The sequence below is a fragment of the Dasypus novemcinctus genome, unplaced genomic scaffold (assembly GCF_030445035.2).
Source record: "Dasypus novemcinctus isolate mDasNov1 unplaced genomic scaffold, mDasNov1.1.hap2 scaffold_157, whole genome shotgun sequence".
Taxonomy (NCBI): domain Eukaryota; kingdom Metazoa; phylum Chordata; class Mammalia; order Cingulata; family Dasypodidae; genus Dasypus; species Dasypus novemcinctus.
In genome coordinates this window covers 391,487-406,369 of record NW_026688157.1, presented here as the reverse complement: position 1 = coordinate 406,369, position 14,883 = coordinate 391,487, and the positions used below count along the sequence as shown (strand labels likewise).

At 37.5% G+C, this 14,883-nt stretch overlaps 1 protein-coding gene across 3 annotated transcripts in view; it reads right to left on the bottom strand.

Annotated features, from left to right (window-relative positions):
• SFMBT1 (Scm like with four mbt domains 1) overlaps positions 1-14,883 on the bottom strand; it is a 191,524-nt gene that overhangs the window by 30,673 nt on the left and 145,968 nt on the right. For all 3 annotated transcript variants that reach the window (XM_071213612.1, XM_071213613.1, XM_058292609.2), the window contains 7 exons: positions 11,471-11,717; positions 10,713-10,807; positions 10,106-10,207; positions 8,722-8,872; positions 6,481-6,563; positions 3,092-3,218; positions 1,959-2,072 (listed from right to left, as the gene is read on the bottom strand). In XM_071213612.1, the coding sequence (XP_071069713.1) occupies positions 1,959-2,072; positions 3,092-3,218; positions 6,481-6,563; positions 8,722-8,872; positions 10,106-10,207; positions 10,713-10,807; positions 11,471-11,717 (919 nt within the window). The remainder of the gene's footprint in view (positions 1-1,958; positions 2,073-3,091; positions 3,219-6,480; positions 6,564-8,721; positions 8,873-10,105; positions 10,208-10,712; positions 10,808-11,470; positions 11,718-14,883) is intronic.

Sequence of the window (14,883 nt, the reverse complement as noted above, 5' to 3'; positions counted from 1 at the left end):
ACTAAAAACTCAGTAGTAAAGAGTGTAGAATACTTTTGTAATCTAGGGGTAAAGAAAATATTTTTAAGTAAAACCCTGAATAAATACTTTTTGGGCAAGAGGAAGAGAACACACTGTATCTCAGGATTTGTGCTGTGATATAATTTGTAATAGAAACTCAATATCTTGGAATCACTTCTATTCAACAACTAGGAAAATAAACCTTCATTTCCAACAAATAAAATTCCTAAGTGTTTCTTTTCATTGCATACTCTGACACCAGTTGCTGTAGGGTAGACACAATGAACTCTGCAAATAAAAATTACATGTTTAGGCATACAGTATAAACAAGATAGTCATAGAAGTTTTTAAAAAGCTCAAATTCTTTGATAATTCTCTCATTAAGAGGTGGGGTCTGTGATCCTTCCCTTTGAATCTGAGGAGGTGTGTGACAGTTTTGACAGACATATTATGGTGGAAGGGATGGTGGGTTATTTCTGAGGCTAGGTCATAAGAGGCTACTTAGTTTCTATTGATTCTCTTGGGACACTCACTCTGGGAGAAGCCAGCCACCTTATAAGAAGTCTGATTAACTGAAGCTGCCAAACTGGAGAGCTCACCTACACACAGACTGATAGCATCAACTGCCAGCCATGTGAGTAAGCTACCTTGGATATCTGGCCTAGTTGAGCCTTTGGATGACTACAATCCCAGGTGGCACCTGACTGCAACTGTGTGAGCATTTCCAAGTAAGAAGTGCCCAACAGAGCCCTTTTCGATTTCCTGACCCTCCAAGTTTTGACTGAAATAAAAGTTATTTTGGCAATAGCAAGTGTTGGGGACAAGGTTAAGAAACTAGAACCCCTAAACATTGCTGGTAGGAATATAAAATGGTGCAGCCACTGTGGAAAACAGTCTTCTAGTTCTCAAAATTCGAAGCACAGAGTCAAATGGTGACCTAGCAATTCCACTTCTAGTTAGATACCCAAGAAAAATGAAAACACAAGCCCAAACAGAAACTTGTACATGAATGTCTACAGCTTGGCTCATAATAGCTAAAAGTTAGAAATAATCAATGTCCATCAATTGATGAAAGCATAAATAAAACGTGTGTATTCAAACAATGGAATATTATTTGGCAATAAAAAAGAATAAAGTATTGGTGCATACTGCAACAAGAATGAACCTTGAGAACATTATACTTTATGCTAGGTGCAAAAAGCCAGTCCACAAAAGAACATATACTGTATGACTGTTTACAGGAAATGTCCAGAATAAGCAAATCTTAGAAACAGAAAATAGATCTGTGGTTGCCTAGGGCTGGGGTGGTGGTGACCGCTAATGGGTATGGGGTTTCTTTTTGGAGTGATGAAAATGTTCTAAAATTAGATAGTGGTAATAGTTGTATAAGTCTGTGTATATGCTAAAAACTACCAAATTGTGTACTTTAAAAGAGTGATTTTACAGATGTAAATGACATCCAATGAAAGGGTATGGGATGTCACTTTCAAGATCAGATAACGAAAAAAATCTGGCTTCCATCTTGTGCAATCTCTTTTGCTCTATAGCTTGCTCCTCTCTGATGGAAGCCAGCTGCCATGTCCTGAGCTTTCCTAGGGAGAGGCCCTCATGGCAAGGAACTGGGAAAGGCCTCAGGCCACCAGCCAGTAAGGAGATGAGAATGTCCATCCAACAGCCCATGAGGAAATGAATCTTTCCAACAATCATCTAAGTAAGCTTGAAAGAGGACCTCTCTTTGTTGGGCCTTGGGATGGCTGATCCAGAGGACCCAGCTGCCAACAGAAACTGTAAGGTAATACTGTTTATTGCAATGAATAATTTCTTATACTGGGGGTAGATAACCAGAACATCAGCTTATTTGCTTTTTTCTGAAATGTCAGGATTTAACCCAACTGGTAGTAGCCACACAACAGATTATTTAACAATCAACCCTCTGACCCAGAAATAGACATAGATACCTCGTGCTCGGCGAGGAGCGCTGAGTGGGTGGCCATTCGTTTCACACCAACCCAAAGGGAAGATAGCCATAGATTCTACACTCACAATGAATTCAGGTATGGGCTTCTTAGAACCTATTTAGATTAAAAAATATTTTTTAGACCATTAAACAACTTTCTTCATTAAACTAAGTCATAGACAATGTTCTACTGTTACAATAATACAAAATCTCATAAGCAGATCCATTTTACATAGAGGTCTTATCTTTTCATAGTGAAAAACATGAAGAAAAAAAAACAGTAAACTTTCCCCCAAGTACACCAATGTAAGGACCACAATAGGTAGTGAATATATAAGGTGACCCATGGCCAAGGATGAGCAAATAAGCAACTGCAACTACCACTGATGTCATTTATAGACTATCAACAAATGCATCACAGTCAATTCCTTAAAATAACTGGAAACCAAAAAACACACGTGACAGTTCTACTCAATGGGAAGATTAGTTTTGGTACTCTGGGGATAAGCCAGAAAGCAGGAAATGACATAGTGATATGGGGTTGCAGAAAAGTCTACATTCATTACTGTCCTTGACGTGGTATTAAGTGCCAATTCTGCCATCAGAAACAGTAGGTGCCTTCTCAGAGTCAAGTTATTTGACATCAGGATAAAAAAGAAACATGGTTCACACTAAGTAACGGCAGCAATAGGTACTCAACACAGTATTTTCCATCCACAAACCTGTCAAATCATTGGCTGTCACTTTCAGTTTAATAGGACATTTCTATTTTATATACTTTTAGGTTCTATTAGTTAGGGACAATCAAAATACTATCTCTTGAATGAGCTAGGTGTCATTGCTCAAGCTCATATATTCAGGACATAAAACATATGCTATTTGACTTATACTTTCCTCTTCAAGAAAATAGGTCACTCTGCAGTGAAGGCTATTTATTCCCTTCATTTCCTAAACTTGCAAGTCAAGGACAAAAAGTAAATTTTTAGCTTAGAATTTTGCACTGTAAGTTAGAAGACCCCTATACTCCCTAAGTGACTGATTTAGCAAGCCAATTAAGTTTAACAAGCCAAATTACAAGCATAAACAGGAAAGCAAAGAGGGGGCCACAGGTTTCCCGGCGCTGCTGGTGCTTACCCTCCAGCTGGAGCCACAGGTAGGAACCTCTTACTGCAGTAATGGTGGCAACACAAACTTCTTCAGGGAGAACCGGGTTCACTGCCTCGAGCTTCATGTTCTCCTGAAATTCATGCTCAGAAATTGACTAGAAAACAAATGAATTAAATTCAAATACACATCCATTATTAACTCATATGTAATCCCCAGAGTCACACTTAAAACTACACTGTTGTTTTGCTTGGTTTTGCTTCGTAATGAAACAAAGGAAGAATGTCTGTCTCCCTTGGCGTTAGGGACTTATGTTGCTTGAGGTCAGGATCCCAGTGTTGCTACTGGCCGGGAGGCCTGGTCAAGGTGTGTAAGCATTTTTTTCTGTAGTATCCTATCTAGTCAGATGAAGTCAAGAACAGCTATCTCACTGGGCTGTTTCAAGGTCTACATGAACAAGGTATCAAAGGCTCTGTGCCGTGAACCAAGGCGCCCTCAATCAATGTTAGTTCACTTCCCCTTCCATGAAAGGCCCTATCCTACAAGCAACAGCCTGGTTCCTACCTGTATGCATATCACAAATGGCATTTAGGAGATACAGTGTTTATGAACAGGGGAAAGGGTCCTTTAAAACATACATTTTAAAAGTTTATAGCTTTTGGATCAAGATGGAGAACTGAATGTCTGCATCTGATTGTTCTCTTTCCTTTCTGACATTCCACAAAAATAAAGTGTTTGTGCATGATGTAGAGAGGCACAAGCCCCCATGCGGTGAAGAAACGCACCAAAAAGATGATGATACAACCAGATAGGAAAAAAAATTAAGGGTTTGGATCTTTTAAGACATAAACATATCAGGATGAATATATAGGAGAGGAAACAACAACAACAACATTTTTGCAGCTAAAAGAATAAACTCTAGTGGTAACTAATAGGGGCTGGAGGGGAAGTAATCAAAATAATATTTGTTGAAAACATTTATGCATTTAGGTCATGTCAGTTTCTTGTCAACTGTATACCCCAGGGCAACTGTCCATCCTCCTTCCCCTATAGGTGAGTGCTATCCTCTAGAGGGGGTGAAACACTGGACCCTAGGCAAGGGAACACAAGGAACTGCTGAGGGCATGCAGCACCAAAAGCAGGGATTAGCATTCCCTACTTGTCCACCAGAATCCGGCCGCCAGGCCGCTACCGCCTAAGGAGAAGGCCAGAAGAGACTTCTTACAGTAATCTGGCGAGTCCAAGAAGAAACGCGTAAAGATACAATTCAGGCTTCCCTAACAAATGGCCAGCCAGATCCCACCACCTAGGGAAGCTGAAGGTTGACAAGCCCCACACATATATGCTCGGAGTTTCCAATCAGATTTGTTTTTTACTCTCCCATTCTTAAACAAATAACTGAAGATTACCAGACACCTAAGGATATGAAAGCTAGAGACCAAAACAGACAAAATGAGCAATTTGGAGAAAACAGATATTATGTAAGAAAAAAACTCCCAAAAAGGGTGTGTCAGGGTTAGCTAACATCCTCAGAGAGTTAAGAAAAAATAGTGCCTCCTTCAAATAAGAAAAGTATGCTATTAAAAATAAAGAAATATTCACAGAACAGAAATAGTTCTAGAAATAAAAAAATGTAATATCAAAAAAATTTTAAATTCAAAGGAAGGGTTGAAAAATAAAAGTTTAGGAAATCTTCCAGAAAACAAAGCAAAAAGATGAAGAAACAGAAAACAGGAGGGAAAAGTTAAGAAAATAGAGAGCTGATCCAAAGGGCCAACATCCACATAAAAGGAATTCCAGAAAGAGAGAAGAGAGAAAGGAAGCAAGGAAATCAAAGAAGTGATTCAAGAAAATTTCCCATCACAGAAAGGCAGGCATGTCCAGAGAGAAAGTGTCCACTCAGAACCCAGCACAATGGGTGAAAACATGCCCACACCAAGGTTCACCATCTGAAAACAGGTGACAAAAAGAGTCTGTCACCTCCTGGGAGGGGAAAAAAAAAAAAGACAGGTCATCTGCAAAAGATCAAGAATAAAAGTGGCTTTGAGTATCTCAACAGCAATACTAAAAGACAGAAGACAACAGAGCAATGCTTTCAAAATGCTGAACTAAAATAACTTTCAACCTAAAATTGTGTAATAAAACAATAGATCCAAGTTAGTAGAATAAAGATATTTGCAAAAATGCAAAATCTAGAAAAATTTACCTCCCTTGAATCCTCCCTCAAGAAACTAATGAAAGAGGGGCTCCAACCAAACTAGGGGGTAAACTAAGAAAAGAGGAGGAGGCTGTGAGATATATGAAAAAGGGACTCCAAGTCATAAGAAAGGGAGAGGCAATACCTTGGGTGACACTGACAGGCAGTTCTACGATTAAAACTATGTGGGACAATCCTAGAGAGGAGCCAGTTCCGGCAGAGAGGTGCTAAGAAAACATTACTAGGAGGGATGGTGCTAAGAAAACATTAGAAATGACAGATTTCCCAATGCAAATGCCTTTGTAGAAAGCAGTAATGCGACACTACTGGAAGGTGTGGGAAGGGCTAGGATTAGAAACAAAGGAAAATAAGCAAATGAAAAACAAGAAAATTATTAACTTGAAGATAAATAAAAAGAAACAATGATAAATTATAGCCATCAGCTGTGAAAAACTGAGTGTTTATAATAATGCAAATACTCAATTCAGATTCAATTAAAATTGTAATATAACTAGAATAGGAAAAAGAGGTAGTTAAGGAAAAAGGGAAAGCTAATATAAAATAGCTAAATTCTCATTTACCATAATACAGAACCAACAGAAGATATGCCTAAAATTAATGACTCAAAAGTCAGCAGCATATTATTTATAAATTGAAGAAATATAAATACAAGAATTAGAATAAGAGTAGTAGTACATGGTTACTTCTTGGAATAGGGCTGGGGATAGCGGAAAGAGATGGAGTATTTTATTTTCTAAGTTTTTTACAGCTATTTGGCATTTTAAACCACATGCATTTATTACTGTGATACAAGTATTTTTAAAACAAGCTTAGCTGTATGACTGTGTTACTATGAAGTACATATATTGTGTAACATACTATATGATTCAAAAAAAATTGTGTACAGTACAAAAAATATAAGCTTAATTTTTCTCCACTCAATGTCAACCTTTTCTTCACCTTACTGAACAAAGTAATTATGAATAAAATTTCAAATTCACATGATTTCTTCTATTAAGAAAAAACAAAACTGGTAAGCTTTATAAACTAATAGATTAACTTCCGCCGTAAATGGATTTTTCTCTAGACTTTTTTTTATGACGAGGTACCTATTTGGGTTGACTGAAATGATTAACTTCAGAGCAATGGTCATGAAAACCAAGGGCAGCACAGCAGGCACCAGCAACCCAAAGCAGTGGCTGTGACGGGCAAGGGTTCTCACCGGAGGGAAGCACCTCTGGGGAGCAGCTTCAGCACCACACTGTTTGAGGTAGTCGGCCCAATCAAAGTCCTGGCTGTGATAGCCTAGATGGGGACAAAACAACAATGACTCACAGCACACACACCTACCTGGGGTCTACCCACAACTTCCAATTTTGCTAATTTGGGACTCTGATCATTTTAAAGAGCGGGAAAACCACCCTATAGATCAAGGCATTGTTAATTTTATAAAATAAAGCAACTCTGGTCAAACTATAACAATACAATAAAATGATCTAGACAATTTTTGCAACTTTCAAGTTTTAATAAGGCTCTTATTTTGCAAAATACATGATTAGCTGCTAGTAATTTAGCAAAAGATTTGAGACAGTTATGGCAGGATTTGACTTGTACATATAAATTCAGTCTCATTAACAGCTCTATTATCACCTGGGCTCTGAAGGAAAAGAGGTAGTAAATAACCTATAGTACTATTTAATTAGTGAAGACTTTTTTTGATACTGCTATTTCCTTAAACATGTCTTAGCTATCACAGATGCAATTCTCTCAGATGAAAGGCTACTTTATTATGCTTTTGGATTCATGTTCTACAGAAGCTCTGTGCCTTATAATCACAATTCATTTTTAGGAAAACTGAGCTTAACTCCCTGCTGAAGTCCTTTGAAGTTCCTGATAGAAGTATCTAATGTCCTTACTCAGCACCATCTGTGTGTGAGGAGCTAGACTGGGCCAGTGCCCCATGGTGTCTGAACTGCTCTCTGCCACTACAAAACTTAATATCTCACAGGCATGGAGCAGCCCATTCAAGACTATGCCTACAGCCAAATGGCCCCCTGCAATCACCTTCCCTGCCCAACTGAGACTCGTGCCATGTTCTCCCTCTGCCTCTATCTCAATTTCTGATTGCAAATTATTCTGCCATTTTCAATTACATGATCCACTACCTTCCATCTATTTACAAAGACAGTTGAGTTGTCTAGGACTAGAGCTGGAGGCTCCAGTATCTTTAATAAATGTTTTTTTTTTTCTTTTTACATGAAGATAGCAGGCAGAATAAAGAATCTGGGATGGCCAGAGCCTTCATGGAAGGCAAGAACTTCATCTAGTAAAGGGTTCCCTCCCTCTACTACCACTTCTGCCATTCCCACTGTGTTCAGTGATGGAGGAGAGCCTGAAAAGTTAAGTGTTTTCACCAATTTGCTGCTTGAAGGAAGATAACTGTCTCATTTTTTGTCTCCCCTGTGTAAGCGTAATGCCTGGTTTATAGTAAACAGTCAATAAATGATTTCTAGATGAATGAAGGCTGAGTGGAAGGTAAAAGGTTCTGGATTTATGATACTTGTTAACATAAAAAGAGTACTTCCAGCCCAGTATTCCAGCATTCACCATCTAGAAAGTGAAGCTGGCTTTACCAAAAGCCTACTAGTAAAGTATACATAGATTGTGAATCAAATAATCTGTCTTACTGATATAAAAGTCAGATAAATAACTGATACTTTAAAGTGGGTATTCTAGGCACTCAATACTCTGTAAGTTAAAAAATATAAAAAATTTCAATCAAACTCAACTATTTTAGGAGTCTTTATTTTAGGAGATACCAGGGATTGAATTCAGGACCTGGTACATGGGAAACAGGCACTCAACCACTGAGCTACATCCATTCCCCTTAGGAGTCTTATTAATGCAAAGTTGTAAACACCAGGAAAACGAGCTGTTGCTTTCCTGTTTACAGCCTCTCTGACTCCTACTCTTAACCAGACACCTTCCTCTTTAGTCTGCAGAGTTGGCCTTCTTGATGAGGACTAGAAACCTCAAGCTTTCAAAAGTCTACCTCCTGGCTCTGGGCCTCAGCCTCTGCTCATCAGCCAGCTACCAGAGCTTACTGTGTGTCCTCTCCCCATCTCTCTGTGACCTTTCCACAGGCATAAGATGGAAGGAACTAAAGAACCAGCATGGGACTCCAGACTATTTTGGCCTTCCAGGCTACTATGAAGATGTATTTGTCAAGGGAAGAACAGAACATACTTTATTTAATACCTTGTTAGCTTGAATTATAACTTTTAAGCAAGTAAATATATGGAACCTGGGCCTTAATTTATACTTGTCTTAGACCCCTACAATGTTGGGGGTAGTCTTGGGTATGAGGAAAGAGAGAGACAAAAATCTGGATAATGCCCTCTGATAAACCTCATTTCAAGAAAAACCTCCCAGTGAATAATGGAGACAGAAACTAGTTGCGCACCAGGAGGGGGGCTGATGTGTAAACCATTCTTCAGACTCCACTGCACAGGAAAAATACCAGGACTGTCAACATGACACACAAAAGATCGCCGTGTATGAGGCTCTGGTCGCAAATCATCCATTTCCACCAGAAAGTACTTCTCATCAAAAACCTGTACATAAAATTTAACAGATCAAAAACAAATGGTTTCATGTGTATGCATATGAATCAAATGTGTGTGGATGTGTACATACACATACACATCTTTACTTTGGCATAGCCAACATGTTACAAAAGTTTATAGCCACACTGCAAAATCATCATCATCACTCAATACTGTTAGCTCTGTATCAGGCACTGTTTTAATTACATACTTTTCCTGTGTTAATTCAGTTTTAATCTTATTAACAATCTAATGAGATACAAGGTTATACAAACATAAAGAAGCAAAACCTGGATTCAAACCCAAGTAGTTGGGTTCACAAATAAAAATTCAGTTTATGCCTGGTAAGGAGTCAGCTATGCCAATATTTTAGTTTTTCAGATCCTAGCCCAGCTTCAAATGCCAAAGAGAAGATTATAATGAATCTCCTCTGGTTCCTTACCATCACACATCCCATTAGACTCCAGACAGGGCCTCTGACCCCACCTGCAGGTTCTCAGAATAATCTTTCAAGGCAAAGAAAATTTAAATCTGAACACATCAGTCAGATGATTCAGCATCCAGGCAATTATTCCCCTAATCACATTCAACTTTTGGTTCTACCTTTGGTGAATGGGCTTCTTCTCTACTCCTAAATTGAAATCCTCTCTCTCATTCCTTCAGTAGTAATCACTGCATACTGGCCCTTGACAATCTGCCCAGTTATTGTGGCTATTTCTAACTGGATGGTCTAATTACTTTTTGTCAGTCTTCCAAAACAAACTAAAGTCTGAATCCAGAATACATGGCAGAAGCCATCCTACCACCAGATATTCTGGCACTAATTGCCTGCTGCCCTAGCTCTCTCACACAACTCTTCACCTCACCTAAGCCCTAAGCCTGCATGAACACTGGTGACACTGCCCGCCTCCGTCATTTTTGGTTGCCATGGCCTACCTGCCAGTTAAACCTCTAGTTATTTACAGCTAGGCTCTCCCCAAAGAGTGTGTCCTCAATCCTCTAGTGCTCCATCCCTATCCTGCTTCAGTTGGCTGAAGCTGCAAACTCTAAAGAAGGAAGGGGATACAGAGAACTGGACAATACAGCCACAAACTGTGCCCTGAAGTAATGTCAGCCTCACAGCATAAGCCCACTGGGAACAACGGGCTGAACTAGTAGGGACTGAAAATCAAAACACTCCCTAATTTCCTAAACCAGTCACCCTGACAGGAATTCTTACCAAGACAGTTGTTCCCATTTTACCTTAACAACTGTAGCAGGAGCTATCCCAAAAGGAGACCAGGGGTCAACAGCTTCCAATTTCATGTTTACAGAAAATGTATGAGTGCCAATCACTTGTTTGTCCTGAAATGCAAACATCAAGACAGAATAAAAAAGTAGTATTTTCATGTCAATTTTATACTTATACATAGGAGAATACTACTCTAATTAAAATGATTGAATGTCCAGCTTCTGGTAAATCATCTAATCCTATAATCTGTTTCCCTGGGAAAAACTATTCAGGAAAACACACCACAGACAAAGTCTGTGAAAGTACTCTTACACTTTACATTCAGAACACAGGGGCAATCTGGAGAAAAACATAATTGAATTTTATAACAAGGCTATATAATTAAGAGTAGAAAAGAAAAGACTGAAAATGCCCTAGGGGAACTCCAGGAGAAAATCTATACTACTATAAGAAGAAAAAAAAGATGATCATCACTTGAGCTTTAAAAGCTCTCTCCCTCCCACAGAAGTCAGAGAACCCTCACTGATTCCAAGGGTTCTTTCACTCTTTCACCTTCCCCAAGTTGCTTTCCTCTACTGTGAGGAGACAATGCCTATCTAAAAATATTTTAGATTTTACCTTAAATAAGTAGGATGGTAATGGCTCTTCCTCCTCCTCTTTCACTTTGGCCAAGATCTCTTGCCACTCAGCTTCATTTTTCAGATGCCGGACAGCTGTAGCAAAATAAGGCAGGATATTTTAGATGATAAGAAAATCTGTACACTTGTTAACTGTTCTGAGAGCATCCACATAAACAAAAAAAGTCACTTTCCACTGGGAAAAGAAAAGGGTTCAAACCCACTTATTCCCACCTTCACTCAAGGAACTTACACCTTAACCTCAGTACTCTGTCAGCTCTGTTCTGAGCCTGGACAGTAAATTTTGTGAAAATATCTACAGTAAATACTAGAACATGAAATAATAGAATACAACATTCAAATTGGGGTAGAGAATGATAAATGCAAGTTTATTTTAAAAATAACTCCCACTTTAGTTTTATTGGAATTTCTTTTAATCAACAATTTGCTGTGAACCCAACACCTGTCCTACTACTATGTTTATCTGAACACTATCTAGAGAATTTTTCTTTACTTTTTACAAGGGGTCAGTATGGGTAGGGACAGAAGTCTGTGAGGTTTATCAGTATGTGTCATAAATTATGAAAAAGAAAACCAAGAAAAAAAATAGGAACTTAACAACTCCATATACATTTTTTGCAATAATTCTACTATGTGAACTAACAAAAGCTTTCATCATAAGTAGAATAATGTATTTTCTAGGATCACAGATATTAATAATATTATGTAACAATAAGATAATGTATTTTTACTCTTCACCTAATGGGGGCTGAAGCTCATATCCCTGCTGTGTGGCCCAACCAACATGATGAAGAAACGGATCCAAGTAATACAACCAGTGTTCAAAACTGTCAGAGCTCTCAAGTCCTTCATACCGCAGCTTCAGCCTTCCGCCAATGTTTTCTACCACAGTAACAATCCAAGTGCTTAAAGAGTCTCGGAAAGCTTGGCATTCTAGTCTGGACCCTGGAGCAATGAGATCTAAAGGATTCCTCCCATTGCGGAGCTGTAGGTAAGAAAGGGAAATGATTATGAGAAGTTAACACAATTAAAAAAAAAAAAAGTTAAGTTCTAAACGATCTCAAATTAACCTTTACATTCTTACCTCTTCAAAAACCAATGATACTGAATTACTTAATATCATACAAGCCTCTTACAGTATTATTTCTAGGTGATATGAGAATGTTTATCCCAAAGAAAATCTACCTATATTGCAACAAAACTATTTTAATATATCTCTATTATTTAGTTTCACCTAGCAGGAATTTTTAAAATATCATCATTATTTAGTCTATCATAAAAGCAAATATGATGATCATGGTTAAAGAAAAACATCAAACATGACAGATGTCAAAGTTCCCTGTAATCCTACCTCCAAGAAAGAACCACATAAACACTCAGGCATATACTACTCTTTGAGACTGGGTTTTCTACATACAAGTCAACATTCGCCTATTTGTTGCAGCCTGTTGGTCTGTCTCTCTAATTTTTTCAAAATGATATCTTTATAAATACTATTTTACAATTAGTATTTTTCACTTAATATATCATAGATATCTTTCTATTATGACGTACATAAATCTTCCTTGCTCTTTTAAAATGTTTTATGATATTTAGTATTGAGACCAGCAATAGTTTCTCTACTCTCCAACTAATGGCATTTCACTTGTTCCTTTTCTTTTACTCATGTTCTTCTAATGAACACAGTAAGAGCTTTTGATTACACTTATGGGAAGGAAAAGTTTAACTCTCACTACTTAGATATTTAGATATATATATTAAAAGCTACAATAAAGAATAGAAAAAGAGCACTTGTTCCAAAATCATCATTTAACCTTTTCTCATAATCCTCAATCTTACATTCCTTCCTAGTGAGACTTGCTCTGTGACAGTTGATACATAAAATTAACCATCACACACACACATATGGCTATGTTGTGGTGTCCGGTTGCTTGGCCAAACGTTGCCCTAGTTGTTGCTATGGAAGTATTTTGTAGATGGGGTTGGAATCTATAATGAGTTGATTTTAAGTATAAGCAATTACCTTCAATAATGTGGGTAGGCCTTATCCAATCAGTGGGAGGTCTTCCTCTTGGAACCCCAAGAACTGAGACTTTCAGAGAAGAAGGAATTCTGCCTCAAGACTATACTATACCCTCCATGCTTCCTGAGTTTCCACCCTAAGGAATTTGACTCAAGAATTCAATATCACCCTTGCTAGAATTTCCAGCCTTTGGCTGGCCTACACAATTCAGAATGCTAGACCTAAAATTACATGAGCCAATCTGTTGTAAGAAATCTCTTAATAAATACATATATCCAGTTAGTTCTGTTTTCTGAAAAACCCTGACTGATACAAAATGCAAAAGAGTATTTGAAGAAATGGTTGAACACATTCAGAGCCAAAAGTAAGGAAGGTAGAGCAGGATATTTCATCAATTATTTGTTCAAGGTTTCATTATTAATTCATTCATATTTTACTGAGTTCTTAGGATATGAAAGGCACTGGCTAAGTATAATGAAATGAGCCAAAGTATGAAATATAAAGAACACCTTAAAATAGAGTATTCTCCATTCAAGTTTTAAAAATGGAATGTGCATGGATCACAGAATTTAAAGAGCTAAAATTATAAAACTCTTAGAAGAAAACATAGGAGAAATCTCTATGACCTTGGGTTAAATTAAGCCTTTTTAGATATGACACCAAAAGCACAAGCAACAAAAGAAAAAAAATAGATAAATTGTACTATATCAAAATCACAAACTTTTGTGCCCCAATCAATACTGTCAAGAAAGTGAAAAAACAACCCTCAGAAAGGGAAAAAAATTTATAAATTATGTACCTGATTCTGGATTTGTATACGAAATATATAAAGAACTCTTATAACTCAATAATCCAATTAGAAATAGCCAAAAGATGTGAATAGACATTTCTCCAAAGAAGATACACAAATGGCCAATAAAAGCATGTAAAAAGATGCTCAACATCATTAGCCACTAGGGAAATACAAATCAAAACCACAATAAAATACCACTTCACATCCATTAGGGTGGCTAGAAGCAAAAAGGTAAGTAAGTATTGGCAAGGATAGGAATGTAAAATGGTGCAGCCATTGTGAAAAACAGTTCAGCAGTTCCTCAAAATTGTTAAACATAGAGTTACCATAAAACCTAGTAATTCCACTCCTAAGGATATACTCAAAAGAAATGAAAACACATGTCCACATAAAAACCTATACATAAATGTTCAAATTACCATTATTCACCATTACTAAAAATAAAAATAACCCAAATGTCCATCAACTGACATCTGGTAAATATAATGTGTTATATCCACACAATGAAATATTACTTGGCAGAAGAAATGACTGAAGTACTGATACCTTCCACAATATGGATCAGCCTTTATACTAAGTGAAAAGAAGCCAGTCACAAAAGTCCATATATTGTATGATTCTATTTATATGAAATGTTAAAAAGCAAATTTATAGACACAGAAAGTAGATTAGGGTTGCTTAGATCTAGGTTGGAGCAGCTAGGGAGGAATGGGGATTGACTGCAGTTGGGTATGGGGTTTCTTTTAGGGGAGACAAAAACTTTCTAAAATTAAATTGAGGTAATGGTTACAAAACCCTGTGACTATACTAAAAAGGCACTTAATTGTACATACTTTAAATGGGTGAATTATAATAAAGATGTTTTTTAAAAGGGAATTTGTATGGCAGTCTCTGTAATTAAATAAACAAACAAAAAAGAGAATGCATTTATAAACATGGAAAAGAAGACCCAGCATCTCACATATGCCACAAAGTAAGTTACTGGTATGACAGAAAGTGGCAAGATGTAACTTAGAAATGTCATAACCAATAAATTCATTTCATGAAAACAAGAAATCTATATTCACTAACAAATTATTTTAAAAGGACTGCTGAAAGCAGATAGGAGGCAAGAATATAAATAGGTCCAGTCTCTTCTGAACAAAAGAAAAGGGGTCCCAAGCCACCTGGTATGGAAATCACAAATGCCTGTCTGAATACAAGGGAGCAGGCCCACTGGGAGCCCACTCACCTAAGAGCAACCCCTGCTCTGCTCTAGAGGTAGAGCCCGAGAAGGTCACAGCTTCCAACTGTGTAAAGAATCTAGAAAATTGGATTTGTACGTGTCAGCAACTA